At 41.8% G+C, this 19,789-nt stretch overlaps 1 protein-coding gene across 9 annotated transcripts in view; it reads right to left on the bottom strand.

Annotated features, from left to right (window-relative positions):
- Positions 1–2,153: 2,153 nt before the first annotated feature.
- usp32 (ubiquitin specific peptidase 32) overlaps positions 2,154–19,789 on the bottom strand; it is a 55,196-nt gene continuing 37,560 nt past the window's right edge. For 6 of the 9 annotated variants that reach the window (XM_031285528.2, XM_031285561.2, XM_031285536.2 and 3 more), the window contains 18 exons: positions 19,224–19,381; positions 16,781–16,862; positions 16,534–16,608; positions 14,570–14,708; positions 14,376–14,481; positions 12,976–13,149; positions 10,716–10,890; positions 10,460–10,611; positions 10,004–10,115; positions 9,698–9,897; positions 9,235–9,419; positions 8,683–8,769; positions 8,186–8,306; positions 6,779–6,970; positions 6,017–6,242; positions 5,340–5,797; positions 5,148–5,240; positions 2,154–4,537 (listed from right to left, as the gene is read on the bottom strand). In XM_031285528.2, the coding sequence (XP_031141388.1) occupies positions 4,364–4,537; positions 5,148–5,240; positions 5,340–5,797; positions 6,017–6,242; positions 6,779–6,970; positions 8,186–8,306; positions 8,683–8,769; positions 9,235–9,419; positions 9,698–9,897; positions 10,004–10,115; positions 10,460–10,611; positions 10,716–10,890; positions 12,976–13,149; positions 14,376–14,481; positions 14,570–14,708; positions 16,534–16,608; positions 16,781–16,862; positions 19,224–19,381 (2,909 nt within the window). In that variant the 3' untranslated portion in view covers positions 2,154–4,363. The remainder of the gene's footprint in view (positions 4,538–5,147; positions 5,241–5,339; positions 5,798–6,016; positions 6,243–6,778; positions 6,971–8,185; positions 8,307–8,682; positions 8,770–9,234; positions 9,420–9,697; positions 9,898–10,003; positions 10,116–10,459; positions 10,612–10,715; positions 10,891–12,975; positions 13,150–14,375; positions 14,482–14,569; positions 14,709–16,533; positions 16,609–16,780; positions 16,863–19,223; positions 19,382–19,789) is intronic. The other 3 variants (XM_031285545.2, XM_031285569.2, XM_031285572.2) reach the window with 1 other exon arrangement.

The raw sequence follows: 19,789 nt of genomic DNA, 5'->3' as shown, positions 1-19,789 counted from the left end.
ACCCAACTTGTATTCACCCTGTATTTATCAGGTTTTTTTTGTTGAATTGTAAATCGTATACTTGTACTCTTTATGTACATATTTTGTTTTGTGTCAGCACTAGGAAAATGTTTATTTCAAATGGGTCTGAATAATCCTGTAATGGATGGACAACAAAATAAACAATTTATTGATTCATTCATATGTGCCAAGCAGTTTGTAAATACCTATATCAGAATAGAATACCATACCATACTATCATTCTACTGCAAAATTAGGTGATTGTAAAAGATGGATCACCAAATGTATAATAATTCATCCTGTGGGGAACATGAATGCCTGTACCAAAGTTTTCCATATATTTAGTCTGGACCAGTGGTGGAGTCGACCGAACGACAGATCGCCATTAAAAGTAAAATCTGCATTGCTCACAACACAGAAAACACATTTCAATCTGGTGTTAACGTTTCCTCTGCAGAATTTAATTTGTTGCTTGGGTATTTTGTTACAGATCAACGGTATCACTCCATATACAACTACAAGTACAGTATTTTGTACAGTTCATATTCAAATACATAGTTTTCATTGGCTTATTTACAAAACACATTTTTTGTATGTACATGTTTTCATGTCAGTGCAACATCACTTTTCTTTCAACAAACACCTTACAAAAAGTTCTTTAAATTAACACGTCTGGTTCAGATCCAACAGAAATGAACTTAAATAAAAAGAGGCTACAGACACTGACAGACAGCTCAGTAGTAGATTGCACTGCCTGCCGACACTCCGAACTACTCTTATGGGTTCTGGGGTTGGGTTGGGGTGGGAGGGGCAGATGGACATACTATTTCTGTGGTTCACAAGATCGTGTTTCAACCAATTTCAACGTCAACATTTAGTTCTTTTGGGCAGAAGATCTTTGTTCCTGGATTACAAAAGTTGTGCTGAAATTCACTCCAACTTTAAATTGTGTTTTTGCTTTTTATAGTTTAAGCTACAGTTGCGGTATGCTTAGCATCAACACAAGTAGTCGTTTGAGGGAACATTCACAGCCACAAAAAAAATAAAAGTTGACCGGTATTGCACCTTTAAATGAAGCAAACATTACAAACTGGGTTGTCAAGAGACCAATCCTTAGGAACATTTTCCCTTTGAGCCAGTGGTGTAGTCTACGTGATATGCAGGTATACGCAGTATACCCACTAAGAAAGCTCCAGGATTTCCAAATACCCACTTAAAAATGTGCAATGACACACTCAATGTGTAACAACATACTTTGCATTATAATTTAGATATATATTTGAATTGTCATCTGTGGGGTTTTTTTTCTTCGCATAGGCTAAACAAAGGTATTTCCACTGTAAATTGGAGCATAAAAGTGTGTCAGAATGCAGGAAATTAAGTCTTTGACGCTCAAAATTTTCCTGGGGGAGGGCACCCAGACCCCCCACTATGATATGCCCCCCATCCTGGCCCATATATACATATACAGTACAGTATACCCACTATAATACATCAGACTACACCACTGCTTTGAGCCATGTGATGACGTTTCAAACACCGACACCAACTGGACATCGTCTACAGCTCGGTGGAAAGGCAGGAGGGTGGAGGACGACAAGAGCTGAGCAAGAAAACATAAATAGCACTCATCTGTACATTTCCATTTGTTCAACAAACGTACTCGGCAAAGGAATATAAAGTTTCATTCAATGACATATATCTCTCCAAATACATCCATAATGACACCTTCTCCTCATAAATACAGCAGCTAAAAAGGGGTGAACACAGAGATTCATCTCCTGTGATTTCGAAAGACAAAGTGGGGAACCGTCTGCTGTCCGTTCACAGTGATTAGACAGAGCCCCGCGCAGGGAGAGCTCCACACATGCTGCTACACAAAGCTTTGCCACTCAACTCCACACAGCAACACACGGGTGTGTTCATTTCAAACTAACCTCAACAGTCACATCAAGTAGCCAAACCTTCAAATAAAAAAGGAAGAAACAGAATTCGGAATTTACATGAAACCAATATTTAGTCTCGGCGCACGGAAAACAAATGAGAATCTAAACGTTAGGTTCAGTGTTGTGTGACGTTTTTACAGGTCTGACTACAGTCCAGATACGTACTGTACTGTAGCTAACGGATTCAACAGGCCGTGCTTTGTTTTGAAGGAATAAATGAACAGTAAACTGAAACCATGTGATATCAGTGGGTTTGTGAAGATATTTAGCAGGGTGCTATCTTGAAAATCAAGTTCACCACAATGTGCAGGGGAGCGCTCCATTAATGGCAACTTTGAGACGTCTTAGGAGCGGCCTTTAAAGAGTAACTTAACACACCCTGAAAATGTGGTTTTTGGTGACAGTGGTTTCACTTCACACCTTGCTGCAGCGATGTACAAGTGTACTCCAGGACACTGTGACATCCCGGTTGGGTGTGGTTACAGGAGCCACTAGGCACACAGAAACATGCGTGAAACTTCCAACCAGAGAGAGCAGTAAAAGTCTGCTTTTCAGCCTGGTGTTCAACGGGAACTCGGCGGATTTTACACATCAAAAGGGTTTTTCCAGGTGTTGGGGAGCACTAGTGAATATGTGAAAAAAAAAGTATTTTGTGTCTCCAGAGGGAGCGGTGTGGAGTCTTAAAATGTCCTCATGTGATGTCACTTGATTCAGCGTCAAATGGGGCTAAAGATTACGTCTGAAAACTTTCAGACGTAACTTTTTCTTCGAAAGAAGTGATCCTGTTAGACCTCTGTAGCTGTTTAACTGCTACTAGCATAACACACCCGAATGTCTGATTGATTGAATTGTTAGCCGCCGAGTTGCATTGTGGGTAATGAAGGTACTGGTCGGTATTGACAAGAAAGATGAATGTGCGACATAAAAAAAGATGACATCTCGCATTCTGACGCATTGATTCGGATCAGTTTGTTTTTACTGGCCTTTGTGGGTCCGACAATGTTATATAGGAGTGCAAAGCTAAATCGGTGGAGTACTCTTTTAAGTTACTCTTTAAATAATATAATGTTAAAATGACAGGTAAAATCATTTTCGGCCCAACTTTTTCTTTGGGGAGCATATGAACATTAGTGTACCAGATCAGTCTGAATCTCAACAGTTGAGAATTGCAGCAGGTGAAAGGTTCCTGTCGCAGCGCTGTGAAGACAAGCCCGATGCCTCTGGTGTAGCTCTGAAATGAATATCCATTTACAACCTGAAGTGGCTACTGAAGCCTGCCTCAAGAAGAAAAAAATCACAACAATAAAATAAATCTTTTTTAAAAAAAAAAAAAAGGTATTGAACATACTGTATATTACTCTTTAAGCCTTCTTTTGAGATCATGGCACCTGTGTCCTAAACAAACCCAGTTTCAAAGAAGTTATGGGTGCACACAGGTCAACAATGCACAAATCACCACTGATATTTGGCAGCTGTGGAATGAAAGCGTTTTGGCAAAAATGCCTAATTGTATGTCCACATCATAGCCTGTGTGTACCATGACTCCTACACTGGAAGGAATCATTTTATGTGTTATTAATAATACTGTCACAGACTTTTAGGGTACAGTTGGCCGACAGACTGCAGGAAGCGATGAGGTAGCATGTGACTTGTTTTCCCTAGTGACACTATCGCTAATAAAACCTTTCAGAACCTTTCTTTTTTTTTTTTTTTTTTTTTTTTTTAAAAGCTTGTCATAGTATCCAATACACTAGATACCAAATGTCAACATCATGTTGATCTGTGGCGTCAAACATGACATCAACACAGGTTCTTTAACTCTTGGGCCCCGTTTACACTTGGCATTTAAAAACTCAACCTGTATCCAATCATTGGCTTTGCCTGGACTTCATTCTATGGCGTCATACTTTTCCTTCCTAGAAGATATTCAGGCTCAGATCACATGATAACTCCAGGTGTAAATGTTTTTTTCTTTTTTTTTCTTTTCATTTTGACATCACAAGTGATAAATGCACAATAACAAAGCAACATCACTTCATGACTTGGCCGTACATTCAGAGATGCGTTAGTATGCAAGTATATGTTACATGTATGTTATGGCGAGGGTTGGTCACATGAGGGGAGGAGGTGGGGGGGTGGGGTGTTTGTTTTGTCAGGCTCAGCAAAGTGCACCAGTTCAGTGCTTTTTCCAGGGCTTCATTGTTGCCTCGGCAAACCTTTGCACTAAAATATGTTTGCGATCAAGTGTAGAAAGTGCTGCGACGCATCCCTAAAGACAGAGACCACAGTCCGACTCTAGTCATTAGCAGTTTGTCAGAATTCTTCCAAACGATCTGAACGCCTGGTGCTTCCTGCTCAGAGCAGCAGGCGGGAGCAGAGAGCGGGTGTAGTGCTGGCTGATGGAAGACGAGGTGCGATCACTGGAGGACACAGTATTTCTTGTAGTCGGACTCAAAGTCTTCATCCATGCTACTGGTGTCGGCCATCTTCTTGCCATCAATCTTTGGCAGAAACTGGGAGTAGTCGACTCCTTGCTGCTCGTAGAAGAGGATGTACGCCGAGTCGGTGTCGATCTCCTCAGAGTGCACTTCCTGGAGGACATTTTTTTTTTTTTTTTTTGTAAAACAAAGAGGGGATGTGATTGATCTTTTTAAGGAACATGTCGATTAACCTGTTACGAGTTGTTCAACTCTGGAAAACATTACAGGCAGATTTAAGATATGTGATGGCATGTATCCACCACTAGGTGCCTCCAACGTCAAGGATTTCCAAATACTGCATATAATGGCTTTTATTCCAATCAGTTTATATAGAGGTGTTTTCCCTTTGACATCTTTATTGTTTGATAGGTGTAAAAACAAAACAAAAACACTATTACTTAACTAACCTTTTGCTGCTCTGCCCTACGTCTTGCCCCCTTTATTTCAAGGATCAATATTGTAAAAAAGCTAGATTTCCATGTCTTTTGTTTTAAATTATAAAGCAGACTGAGGTGCCTCATAAATACTGTGAAAATATCCTAACGCTCAATCCGCAGTGAAATGCGCATAGCCCGTATTCAGAAACTGTGACCTAAAACGAGCCGCTAGGACTTTCGTATGGTTGTGATGTCACAGTTATCCACGGCAATAATCAAAATACAGTAATGAAAGATATGCTATTAATTGTGGAAGTAGAATATGAAGTGTCCTAATGCCTTACCTTACAGCTGCTGTCATTATAGCAGTACCATTTCTCATTGGGGTTTTTGGCATACGTCACATAGTGGCCTCCTCCCATGATTCCTGAATGACACTGACGAGATAAAGCAGAACAATATTTTAGACTTTGTTTCAAAGCAGAAAAAGAAAAAAACGTACTGGTGTGACGGTGATGTTGATGTGTGATGCTTACTGATATTGCATAGAGGTTGTAGATGGCGTCCAGACAAATGTTGTCACTGTGCTGCAGCAGCGAGTTGTCAGGGTCCATGCTGCTCTCTGTGCTGCAGTCTGAGCTCAGCCCGTTGCTGTCACCGTTCACCAGGACCACGTCACAGAGGCTGCTGGACACCTCAGTACCGCACGATGCCTCTGACGCGATCATGTCTCCTAATCCAGGAAGGCTTGATTCTTCTGCCTCTGCTGTGCTCCCCTCTGTGTCTGGCTGTGGCATACCGTCCCGTGGCTCAACCTCAGGATTAGCAGCTCCATCCAGGTTCTCCTTGCTGTTAGAGAGGCGGTGTCTGCTGCCCAGCTGGGGCAGGCGTAGCCGGCCTGGCCTGCGGCCTACGCTGCCGGTCTTTGGGCTGCCAGAGGGGCTGCTGGTCCGGCTAAGGGAAGGCGTTGACTTCCTGCTAGAGGCAGGGGAGGCTGTTGGGAAACCACAGAGTTAAATACACGTCCTCTGCCATTGGGCCATGAGCTGCTCTGCTTATATATACTTCCGTCTATTTTGTTTCACAAACTGTCATGCTGTTAAACATCAAACACATAAAAAAAAATGCATATGTCTCTTTAAAAATGTAAGTAGTCTCAGTGCATGATTGGCTCGCAATAACTAAATATCAGGCTTAAATCAACATGTGGAACCTTTGGGGAGGTTGCAGAAGCCAGCAGGGGCAGAGATGGAGGACAGGTTGTCTTCTCCGACCCTCAGCAGATCCTCGCTCTTACTGCGGGAGTGAAGGCAATGCTGCTCCAGGTCTCTGGGAGCCAGGAAGGCGCTGGGGTCAAAACTCTCCCTCGGGAACTTGACAATCTTCTGGGATTTGATCCAACGACCATTTACAAACTGGAAGCGCTTCAGGTGCACAATCTGAAGAAGAGAACACACATATACTGTGTTGTCCTTCAACTAGTTTCAATACAAACAGTATACAAATAGTACTGAAAACTAGGGCTGCACGAAATGAGGAAAAGATCTAATTATTTTTGACTGATATTGCGATTGCGATATGATTAACGATTTTGGAGGGAATGATCATTTTGTATCATTATTCTCATTTTCATTAAAAAATATTGACATTAAAAAACGTAAATGATTACAGTGTGACTTTTTTTTGCTGGGATCTGTACCAAACAAAGATGTTTTTCTTTAGTCTGTAGGATACGATTTGTAGGCTGGGAAGTCTCTGCAGCACCACAATACTTAATTAAAAATGGTTTGACACATATTTTGCTTTTAACAAATATTGTGCCCCCACCCCCCACCCCTGCGATTTGGATACTGCGCTAGTCCATATTCCGATTTTGGTAAAATTGCGATCAATTGTGCAGCCCAATTGAAAACCACTTGTAGAGTTCTACAGCCAGAGCTCAGGTCTGACACAGACTTAGAAGTGTGCCACTGACCAGCATGGGCGGCAGCCTCCAGAGGTCCAGCTTCTTAGTGGCCAGCCGGTGTGTCTTGCACTTGGAGCAGTAGTAGAGCTCGTCCTCACCCAGCTCTTCCTCGCTGGTGAAGGCCTTCAGACAGCTGTCCAAGCTAATGGGCTCAGCCTGGGCCCGACGGGACTGCTCCACACTGCAGTGCTCCTCCACAATCTGCAGGGAGACCATGATGGTGAGGATACTGAACAGGGTGAGGATGAATTCATGCTATTCTTTTTTTTTTTTTTTAAGATTATTTTTTGGGGGGATTTTCCTTTATTAGATAGTGACAGTGGATAGACGGGGGGGAGAGAGAGGGGATGACAAGCAGCAAAGGGCCGCAGGTCGGATTCGAACCCGGGCCGCTGCAAAGGACTCAGCCAACATGGGGTGCACGCTCTACAGGGTGACTCTGGAAAGATGCAACATGATGTCTTTTAAGGTAAAGCCAAGCGATTTCTTCGATTTTTGAAATCTAAGTATGTGTAGTTTTCTTAATGTTGTATGTGAGTACTGTTTTTAACCCTGATCTTACTGCTAACTAACCTGTTTCAGCACAAATTACAGCTGAGGCAGCTTTTTTTTTTTTTTTTTTTACAAATACCCACATTGACATGTACCACCATTCTTATAGTATGTATCTTTACACTATCACAAACCAGCTGAAGTAACATTATAACCTTAATGGCACAGCGTACACGTCCCAGAATCCTGGACTCTTTATTGGATCTCACTCTGAAGCTGAATGAACTGAGCATTAAGCAGCTCACTGGTAAGTCTGTGTGGTCAACTTTAGAACTAAAGCAGATTCTGTTTAGCAGATTTACTTATCTCGGCTAGCTCTTATCTCAAAACGTACACAATATTGCAAGACTTTATCAATGTGAACCACAGCGATAAATTCATAAACTGCTGGAAAAGTCTGGAAACAAAGTAGGACACAGAGCAGTGAAACTCACTCAGCAGGCCTCACTCCGAGAGATCTGCAGTAGAAGGCTCACTCTCATCTCTTACATATTGACAAGATTATCTTAATTTAGGAGGGTTTTTTTTTTTTTTTTTTTTTACAATTATCAACTACAGTACAGAGGACACAAACATAAAAATGGTGCTATTGACAGTTACAGTACATCTTCAAAGGACAGTTGGTGTGACAGACTGACATTACAATGATGGAAAGAAAAACGGTGCCAAAGAAATTAATTAATTTAAGGATGTAACCGCTGCCTTTGCATTTCTCTTTATGATGGGAGAAGAGAGCATCAAGGTGAATGGCTGATAATTAACAGCGTAAACAATGGAAAAGAAAGAGCTACACGCTCATAGCTAGAAAAAAATGTAATTAAAGAAAACAACATGCAATTTTATATTTAAGTCTGTGTGTTTTACCCTCTCCTGGGAGGTCTGGTAGCGGAGATGCAGGGCGGTGGGGTCCCAGTCCACGGCTATATAAGCATTTCCCACAGAGGCTCTGTCCTCTGTACACTCTATTGTACAGCCTCGGCAGAACCTGGAAACACACAGACAGACACAGGTACAGCTGCAGTACATACACATGTTCACGGGCAGGCAACTTGCAATCTTGGAACCCATAAATTATGAACATTCCTAGCTTAAAAAAACAAATATGCATCACTCTACATCTAATTTTTGGTCTTGGTTTTGTTCATTTGTGTCTGGGGTTAATTTGATCATTCTGATCAATTGTTGTGTTTTTCCTTAGATTTTTTTCCTTTTCTGTTTATAGAACAGCTTATGACCAAAATCACCATACATATATCATATCAAACAAAAATCTAGACAATGTCTTGTCACCACCAGATACATTACTCCCTAATTTGTGTGTATATGAAATACTCTGTACCATACAGGTAGGTATGTCTTACCTGTACCAAGGACACCAGGCACAGGAGTTGCCATCTTTACCCACAACCCGTAAAGTAAAGGGGTACTGGTAGCCCATACTGTCATCACTGCAGAAAAGGAAAAAAAAAGAAAAGAAGAAGAAAATTCAGTGTGGATATGTTTTTGACACTCAACGCTCAACTTGCTCAGAATGTTGTGTGTTACAAAACAATTTCACTGTTTTATTCTTATAACAAGGCACTGTTGGCAGTTAGTTGTTCCTGGAGTTAATTACACCAAACAAAGGAGCGAAAATGGATCAGGCTTTAGATAGCGGATACCGATGAGCCCTGATCCTGATAGGGCATATCTGCTCAGGACATTCCTAATCATCTTCACTTCAGATCTAAAAAAAAAAGATCTATGACAATTTCCTCTTGGTAAAGATACTCACATTGCATTGTGATGTGTTTAGCTTAGATTAGCACAAAGAGTGGAAGCGGGGGATAACCGCTAACCTAAATGTAGCTCCGTCAACAGCGGAATAATTCACAAAAAATATGTTGGTAGAAAGGAGAAGACCGAAGGCCTACCAATCCTGGGCGTGGTTGCTGGCTTCCTGTGGAGGCAGTGGGCTGGCCAGTCGGGACACTTGGATCCAAACGGCATCGTACAGATCCTTCTTACTGGTGTGGACAGTGCAGGGAACTATGAGCGGCATGCCGAACAGACTGGGCCGGTTCTTCTGAGATGACAGGAAGTACAGCTCCATACGCATCTGAAGGGGAAACACAAACATTTAAGTTTTACTAACAGCTGGGACACAGTCAGGCACGTCATTTCTTTTGGCTAACTATCACCTATAGAGCAACTACAACTAACTGCTGGAGGATACATGACGTAAAGAAATGCTTTTGTAACATAAATAATTTGGCAGAAATACATTATTTAAACAGCATTCATCCATTCAACTGTAAAATTACTGACAGTATTGGTTTTGCACATATTGTACTGTACAATACAGCAACACTGCTTTTCTATTTATTCTATTCTCACCATCTTTCTGTGCATGGCGATGATGTAGCCAATGAAGGGACTCTCCTGCACCGGTGTGATGTGTCCGTTGGCGACCCCGTTGTCCAGTGGCGACTCTGGGTTACAGGGCACCATGGTGCCGGGCCCACCGTTGGGGATGAGGACGGTCTTAGTGCCCAGGTCCCCATTGGCAGACGAGCCGTTGGCTATTGGGGTGATGTCTAATGAAGGGGAAGAACGAGGAGATGACAAAATGGAGAAACTGTGGATTCAGACAGATCCATGTTGATAAGAGTGCAAAGACAACGTGTGAGTGAACAGGTTTACCTGTCAGTGTGGGTGAGCTCAGTGACGTTGGTGAACCTGGCACCGGGATCTCAAATGCACACAGGAAGCCGTTAACAGACAGACGGACCTTGTGGTTGTCCTGAGGAAAATTCTAAACACGAAGAATTGGGACATCAGACTGCAGCACTTCACAGTAGTACAGTAACAGAGAGCACTACATGTGGAATATGGAGCAACAGACATTATAACAAGTTAAAACACAGTGTTGTGAAAAGTGCCTCATCTCCTTCATTCACCCAAATTACAAAAAAACACTGTACATGTAGTGGCATCTAGCCATGCAGATGTTGCTAGACTTTTTTTGTAGTTTGAGCAAACTGAGCCTTCTAACCGAGTTAGACACAAAGAATGATGTTGCCTCTTTCCCTCTGTGTTACCGGCTACACTTTGTGCGAGACGAGGCCTGCAATGTGATCAGTGGAACAGTCTCAGTACCTTGATGTTGGAGGTATGGACTTCAGCCAGGAGGATCTGCTCAGGCTTCAGACTGCACAGTTCACTCAGCTGTTTCTTCAGCCCTGTGTACTTTTCATCCATATTCAACCGCAGGCCGTAGCGCACAGGTGTGGAGCCATCCAGTTTAATGACTACGAACAAACCACAACGTTAAACGTGATTTAGTTTTTATCATTTGAAAAAAAAAAAAAAAAAAATGAATACATTTTCAGAATCGTTCCTCCAGCCTTCTCACCAGTGATCTCCAGATGCATGGAGCTGTCCATGGGCAGGGGCAGAGACAGGAAGTTGAAGGGGTCGAAGCGAGCGCTGATGTGTCCGCAGGTCTTACACTTCACCTGGGACTTGAGCTGACCGTGAAACAGATCCACCACGATGGAGCGGTTCCTACGCAGGTGGTTCTCCCATGCCTTTAGGGTGGAGGAGCATTAACACACACGGACACAGACACAGTCAGAATGGTGAGATCACACACACCAATAATCCTGCAAATGTATCCCTCAGGACATACAGAAAACAGACAGAAAATCAATACTGCAACATTACCAATTTTAAAAAAAATTTATTTCTGTGGGTCATCACGTTTAGATACTGGGAAGTACATCAAATAAGGTCGAAACAACAATGAAAAAAAACAAGATCATCAAAATCAGAGTTTCATCAGAATTTCATCTCTACTTTTACATACGATGCTTCCCTCAATACTTATTATTGATTATACCGACCCACCCCTATCAACCCACCTCCCTTCCCCCAACCCACCCTACCATCCGCCCACCTCTCCCACCCCCGCCCCCATTTACCCGCCCACCCCAACACATTACCAATTTAAAGGAGAGCTTAGCTGACGGGCTGACTGGTATTGACTGCTCTCTTCTCCTTATCCTTTGACTCTCGGAATATAAAGCAGAGGCTGTGACAGCTTATTACCTCAACATTCCTCCAAGGAGGGGAGGGCTCAGCTCTCAGTTGAAACTGTACCATTAATGATTCAGAGAGGCCTGATGCTCAAGTCATAACTGGCCTATTCCCCCTCTTTGGCCTTTACACTATTTAATTATCTCTCCTGCAACTGAATCTATCCATCCATCCATCCATCCATCCATCCATCTATCTATCTATCTATCTATCTATCTATCTATCTATCTATCTATCTATCTATCTATCTATCTATCTATCTATCTATCTATCTATCTATCTATATATATATATATATTAGGGCTGTCAAAATAACGCGTTAATTTCGATAAATTAATCTGAGAAAAAATAACGCGTTAAAAAAAATAAATAACGCAGATTAATCCATTCCAGCCGTTCTAGCCACCATTGGACTGTAAAATGAAGGAGGGAGACGAGAATGTGCTGCCTGGATCATTAACTGGAACATTTACTTGTAAAAATCTTCTTCCTGCCAACCCTGGCTACCGAAATCTGGTGCCACTGATATGTCTGCACTTCTCTCTGATGCTCTGAAACAGACGTTACAGGCAACACAAACACCGCTGCACGGGACGCTAGTTAACACTATACTAGACAGCAGCTAACGTTAGCCTACCGATAGCTAGTTAACACTGTACTAGACAGCAGCTAACGTTAGCCTACCGCTAGCTAGTAGCTGGATTAAACACGGTTAAAATGCTGACAGCTAACGCTGAACGGTGTAAAGTTTGACTGTGTTTAAGCCGTCGGAAAAACAACACAGACGGTGCGTTCAATGAAACTGGTAAACTACAGCCTCGTGGTGCATTTGAAGTTATTGTAAATGTCCTTGGTGGTTGTTTTTGTCGTTCAACAGCAATTTACTAGTGAAATAAGTTATTGTTATTGTTATACATTATTATTAAATCATTTAATTTTGACCATATGGCCTTAGCAATAAACAAGCCGTTCTTTAATGTCACCAACTGTTGTCTAGTACCCTTTGTTTTCTTTTCTTTTTTTACTTTCTTAAAAAGTATTGGTTCAGGCACTGCTAATTATGTATGCGATTAATTTCGATTAATTAATTACAGAGTATGTAATTAATTAGATTAATTTTTTTAATCGATTGACAACCCTAATATATATATATATATATATATATATTTTAAAGTCAAATGGACAAAATCCATGAATATGTTTTCTTATGTTGACTCCATTATGCACCCTCCACTCCAATGTGATTTATTATTTTGCTGCCTGCTGCAGCCGAAAACGACACCATGGGAGTCGTAACATTGAAGCCAACCAGTAAAGTTGCAGCCCTTGACAGCTAAACAATGAGCTGAAACGCACTAGTAAAGTAAAGCCGAGGGAACAACTTCCCGACTTTGTGTGTAATCGCTCTTGCACAAAAAGTCTGCTTTGCATTTGGTGTAAACACACCATAAGACAGCTATGATATGAATTCCAAGCAGATTTATATTTATCTGTGCAAACTATTATGCCAGAGCGAGAGAAGTAGTATTCTTTTTATTTGTAGACAATATTATTTGAACAGCAGCATGATCTCTGACCTCAGAGGCCACCTCCCAGTCAGGCCGGCCATCGCTGTCCTTCAGCTCCACGTAGGGTTTCTCATGGACTCTGTTGAGATCTTCATGGAGACCATCCAGCAGGAAGGCTAGCAGCTCCTGGGAGTCCTGCTGCTGGAAGCCATTAAAGCGTGGGGCATACTTTGCTATTGTCCACTGCAGAGGAAGTAATGACATCATAGGCGTTATTTCTATATAAATGTTAAAAGCACTTCAAGGGCACACTAAAAGTCCTCCTGTAGCACTTTAACAAGTTTAGACACAGCGCACAAACACAAAGATTGTGATGCAGCTTGCAGAAAGGTGAAGAAACAATGCCTAACCAGACCTGTAAACCACTAAGAAGTAAAGAAAGCTACTGCACACTGAGGGCCAGATATACTAACGCTTTTGCGCCCACTTCAGGCGTATTTGTTTCGCAACGTGTGCGTAAAAGCATGGCGAGGTATGTACAAACAGGCCGCACTGAGGTAAAAGCACAGACTGCCTGTCACGGGGACTGAAAATGGCAAATTGCGCTTTTCCGTGTCATGCATATGCATTCACGGGAGGGTCAAGGGGAAAGTGGGAGTTTCCCATAAAGAGATGGGAGGGGAAGCATAAAGGGTGCCTAATTATGTATTCCGATCACATTTTTTCAGTTGAGTGAACACGAAATCATTAAGCGTTACAGATTAAGCAGCCATGTAATATTACAGTTACTGGAAGAAATCAAAGATGACATTGAATCTCCGACTCAGCGTTCACATTCCATTCCAGCAGTTGTTAAACTCATCGAGCATTACAAATATTGGTCAGATCAATAATGATCAGGATCATTTCAAACAGTCATAGCATCAGCAGTGGGAATATCGCTGTATGCACTCAGCCGTATCATAGCACCAGTACTTTGCTACAGCGCACTAGTCAATACATACATTTCCCCACCACTAATGCCGAAATAACAACCATGGCTAATGACCCCATTACACAACCCAACAACAGCAGCTCAGCAAAATTACAACCGTGCACACATTCAGACGAGGGGGGTGATTGAGTGCACATTTGGAGTCTTGGAAAGCCGGATGCGCTGCTTGGACCGTACAGGTGGAGCGCAATTTATGGTATGGTGGGCGGAGAAAGGCGCCGATTACCCGATGAACTGCAGGTTTGGTAAATACGGTGTAAGTTGATGTATAACAGCGTGCGCTTTCTGCGGGTTGGCCATGGCGCTGATAACGCTACTTTCGCAAATGTACGTACATCTGGCCCTGACAGCTTTAAAACAGATGCTGCTCTAAAAACGTGCCAACTTCTCAGTTTGTATGGCAGACTGTCAGAAAAGTACTAACGAACAAACGTCTTTAACATTTCATGTGTCAGACAGTGATGCAAATGCTTACCCTGAGTTTGAGTGGAGCCACGTTCTTCTGTGTCCCGCTCCATAGCTCCATCACCAGGTCACCGTAACACTTGGCCATGTGACCTCGCATCCCGATGGGGTTGGTTCTGTAAATGAACCAACACGAGCCAGTGAAAATGAGAAGTTCAGGAGAATGGTGGAAAGATTTATACCAACGTGATACTTTAATGGCACCTGTTAAGCTCATAGAGGTGTTTTCCTGAGATGAAGTAGTCTGTGAGAGGCTTGGTGTTGCTCACACACTGGATACTGGAGTTCATGAAGCAGGTGTTGCCAAGGTTACTGAGGCCAGTGGCTCCTTTCTCTGTGGGAACTGGGATGGAAAACAAGGACATGTTGGTCAGATTTAAAGCAACATGCTTTCTTTACTGACCGAAACCAATGACTTAATATCTTTTACTATTGCACATATGAGAAACTGTTAAAATGACTGTACAGCGTGACAGCTAAATGTCAGAGTTTATGGACTCTATCTTACACCCAGCACAAAGCGGCACACAGCTGTCATTGCTAGTTTCAGACCGACGCAGTTGTTTCATGCCCAGCGCCCATGTTGTGTAAGTAGCAAATACTTGCGCCCATGGGCACAAGTACATTTGGGTTTTTTGTCTTAAAATGTGCTTTGGTCTTAGGGTTTAAAGGAACACGCCGACTTATTGGGACTTTAGCTTATTCACCGTATCCCCCAGAGTTAGATAAGTCCATACATACCCTTTTCATCTCCGTGCGTGTCGTAACTCTGTCTGACGCACCCACCGCTAGCCTAGCCTAGTCACTTATTGGGAGCAGTAGGCTAGTTGGAGCCGGTTACCTCCAGGAGCTGGGCTAAGCTAGGCTAGCGGTGGGTGCGTCAGAGTTACGACACACACGGAGATGAGAAGGGTATGTCTGGACTTATCTAACTCTGGGGGATACGGTGAATAAGCTAAAGTCCCAATAAGTCAGCGTGTTCCTTTAAAGCAGTTACACACCGGGCCGATAATCGGCCGTCTGACAGTCCGGCGAGGTCAGTGACTCGAGTCTGTTCGGTGTGTTCCGTGCCATCGTCCGTTGGAGGGGCTGTCGGTCTTCATTTCGGCCGACCTGACATGCTCAGTCGGAGACAGGGCAGTCGGGACTCACCTGGAAATGGCAAGCGGGATGAGCGTGACTAAGCCTCTCAAAATCTGACGAAAATCTTTTAAACTGACCTTTGTCAATCTGAAATGAAGACAGATTCAGCAACTGCACGGCCTATTTCTCGCTTAAAATGTTTTCAGAAACACGTTTCAGTGAACTATTTTAGTACAATATGAGATCGTATTCTGAATGAGTCGCCAGTAATGGCCGTTCGAAAAATACAAATTCCGGAAGCAGCAGCCAGATCCAGGTGACGCGTTCGTCCAATCAGCTGCTGGTTTTCATTTTTTGGGCGACAATACAGATTAGTTCCGCCTGCTGTTATGGAGACGTATTACGTCTCGTCGCTTTGTTGTGTTCCGAAGCACTTTTTTGACCAACTCGGGGAGACTGATCAGTCCAACTGCCTTTTCTGCTGTCTGGTTGGTGTGTAACTGCCTTTAAAGGTTTAAAGATTAGTGATAGGTTTGGACTGCAGTTAAGTTTATTCATTCTGATTAATAGCGGGTGTGTTGCAGGAAATAATACATCATTAATGAGGAAAATATGAATGACACTCTCTAAACATGGCAGAGGGCAGAGGAATTCAGAAGCTAAATGTTTATATATTCTGGATCCTCTGTCACGTTTACAGTTTTTTAGTTTTGCTGCTTAAATGTTCCACGATATTTGCTGCAGTAACATTACCGCGCATGGAAATGTTTACAGTTACCGAAAGCAGCCTCTCAAATCAAAGTATTGCAATTAAATTCAGCAGATTAAATTTAAATCATTAGATGTTGTGGAAGGCTCTTATGTTTTGACAACAAATGTCTCCCATTTGCCTCCCACTATTATGCTACAAAGAGTAGATGTGCAATTATTGAAAGATTTCCCTTAAAATGTAATATTTGCCTAATAGAGCACAGTTTCTATCCCACCAATAAGAGCATCTTTATTCCAAGACAATACCTGACGGAAACTACCACTCTGCCCATTTATAAATGCACAATAAGCTCATCCAGTGTCTTCCAGCTTACCTTTGTGTCTGTCCATTTTACTACTGTTGGCAATGAAAGACATTTCCTCAGGCCAGCTCATGTCTTTGTTCCTGACTGTGGAGGAAGAAAGAGATTTCTGTGATTAAACCAGTTCACTCGGACTTCCATGTGCCATTATTTAGAATCACCTGGTATCAATGAAATTATCTGTGGATATAACATTTTGTAAGTCTGAAGAGAGTTTTGTCAATTCTGGAAAGAAATGTAAGAGGGAAGTGCTTCAGACCTTCAATAACTAGCTGCTGCTCATCATAGATCTTCAGGCTTTCCAGTGTGTGATCTTCATCGTCCAGGAGGGTGAGGTAGTTCTACGGGACAAAGAGAGGAGAGAACATGTTGAAACCACGAGGAGTAACTTCTGATTTATTAGGACTATGGAATTATTACCTTGTTGTTCTTTCTTCTGCATCAGTTCATTTTAAAAGGTACTATCAGACATGGTCGTAATAACCTGATAGGGGACCTTTGGGCAAACCCCCCGGAATTCTACCTGGCCCCTGGTTCGCTGTGTGCTAACTTAATTAAACATAGATCATTTTAGCAATATGCAGCGTGAAACTAGAAAACGGAAATTATGAAGGGCTTGGATCTAGACTTTGGGACTCTTTTTAAGATACAGCCTCACACTAAGATAATAATACAAGCCCCACCTTAACGGCCCCCAGCTGATTTTGTGCCTTGGTGATATATATTCCTTAATACATTTTCAGTTAAATTAGCACACACACAATATGACTATTTGGAGCCTCTGTTGTTTGCCTGCTTTACATTATGAATTTAACTGTTGGCAACAAGCTGGCCTTTAATCGTGAATAGTGATGCAGGTATTTTTGGACTCAAGTTGCCACCAGCTCATTTATCTTTAAATCTGTAACCTTTTATGACAGGTATTATGTTTCTTGCATAAAATGTGGTAGGACATGTGTCAAACAGCATGTAAAGCCTTGGATGAATAATCAACTGATTAAAACAGGCAACCGTCCCAGGGCCCCTGATCTCCAGAGGCCCCAGGTTCACAACTTGTAAATCAGTTTTAGGTCATTTGATTTATTGCAAATTTGTTTGTTTGGGAGTTTACACCACAAAAGCACATTATTAACTGTGTCCTACAGTGTGCATTACAATGTAATCTTATGGTAGGGCAGGGCGATATGGAGAAAATCAAATATCACAATATTTTTGACCAAATACCTCGATATCGATACCGCAACAATGTTGTAGTGTTGACTAATGGTGCTTTCACAAAATATTTACAGAATGTGATTTTTGATAAATAATCATCAGTAATGTGGATATAATGACTAAGTGGGTAAAGGCAAATAAGAGAACAGTTACAACAGTCTGGTAAGTTCAGAAAATGACATCACTCTACTGCAATGCAGCCTTTAAAACCAGGAAAAGAAACCACTTGTTTACGATATCGAGTCTCATATCATATCGAGTCTCATATCATATCATATCGATATCAATATAATATCGATATATTGCCCAGCTCTATCTTATGGTCCTGTCTTGTAGAGGGACCCTGTGTTAATGATCTTGCTTTATAATGTGCTCACATTGTTCATTTCATTTCAAAACAAAGTTGTGACATACAGGAAACCTGGGACCATGTTGTAGTTGTTGTTACTGTGGTGGTGGTGGGAGGACTCCCATAACACCGTAACCTGCCACGTTTAGATACAAACTTTTCTTTTGAATCCCATACTGAAAACGGATGGAATATTAATTTAAACGCATGCTATGCAACTAGGTGAAAACATTATTGAAGTTTTTAGTGCTACAGTGAACCTCCTGCTAACATTATCCACTACCTTCATCGTTATGAAGTATTGTGTCATATACTGGTTAGGATGCACAATATATCGTTTTTTTTTTTTTTTTTTTTTTTTTTTTTTAATCGTCATCGCAATATCAACTGGCGCAATATACATATCGCAAAAGGCTGCGACATAACGTGAAAGACGCTCAGACATTTTTTATGTTTTAGAGCGTTTTAAGATTATTTTTTGAGGCATTTCCCTTTAGTGACAGTGGATAGACAGGAAAGTGGGGGAGGAGAGAAAGAGAGAGGATGACACGCAGTAAAGGGCCGCAGGTCGGATTCGAACCCGGGCCGCTGCAAAGGACTCAGCCTACACGGGGCGCACGCTCTACTGGGTGAGCTAGAGGCCGCCCCATTTTTTATTTTCACACGTTTTCTATACAATTGTACATAGCGCAACAGTGCTGCCATGTACATAAATACACAAATATACAGCACAATATACATTGAGGCCGCCCCATTTTTTATGTTAGTTGTTAGTTGAAAGAAAATATCAGTAGAAAACTGCACTTTAAAATGTAACTGTCATTCTTTTTTTAGTTCTGCCTGTTATATTCAATTCAATGTTCAATTTGTTCAATAAAAGAATGTTGGAAATTATTTCTTTTTGTTTGTTTTAAATTCAACAAGCAATTTGTTGTATTTTAGCGGAATACTGAAAGCAGCAGAAATGCAGAACTGAGTACACTATATCACAATATCTTTGTTTATCGCAAGTAATATCGTTATCATGATATTCAATGTTAACGCATATTTTCCTCATATCGTGCAGCCCTAATACTGGCTGACCAATATGTGATATTTCATAAAAGCCAAATGTATAAATGACAGCTGTGCGGCCCACCTCACTGTTGTAGAGCCAGAGTCTCATGTCCTCCTCCTTGATGCGGAGTCTCTGGGACAGGTAGAGGTGGATGTCCTTGATGGTGGCCATGCGGCTGAAGCAACCTGTGTAGGCCAACATCCTCTTCAGAGGAGCGTTGGGGGATGGCACGTTACCTGCTAAGGCGCACAAACAAGACAGACACATTTCATTTGACTTTATCTTAGCTGGAAGGACTTCAACTGTGATTGAAAAGTCCTTGTGTGTTCAAGCTCACAGATGCAAACAACTGATCGATTCCGACAACAGCATTCTGGTGACTGAGGATTAGTTGTAAGAAAGCAGCAAGAAAGGTTTTTTTTTGTCAATCAGCGCAGACTTGATTGGTCAATCAACTTAGTGGAATTAGTGGACTCAGATTGGATTAAATCAAAGGCAAACCAATCAATATCAGTCCTGTTTTCTAAAATATAAGTATACACATTTAAAAGCTTTACTTAACTGATATTGACTTCAACATTAAACTAGTGATTTTAATATTTGATTTTTAAATGTAATTTTTTTTTTTCTATCTACACAGCTTTGCT

This window comes from Sander lucioperca, chromosome 5 (assembly GCF_008315115.2).
Source record: "Sander lucioperca isolate FBNREF2018 chromosome 5, SLUC_FBN_1.2, whole genome shotgun sequence".
Lineage (NCBI taxonomy): Eukaryota > Metazoa > Chordata > Actinopteri > Perciformes > Percidae > Sander > Sander lucioperca.
The sequence above is the reverse complement of the archived record's forward strand: the minus strand, read 5'-3'. Positions and strand labels throughout refer to the sequence as shown.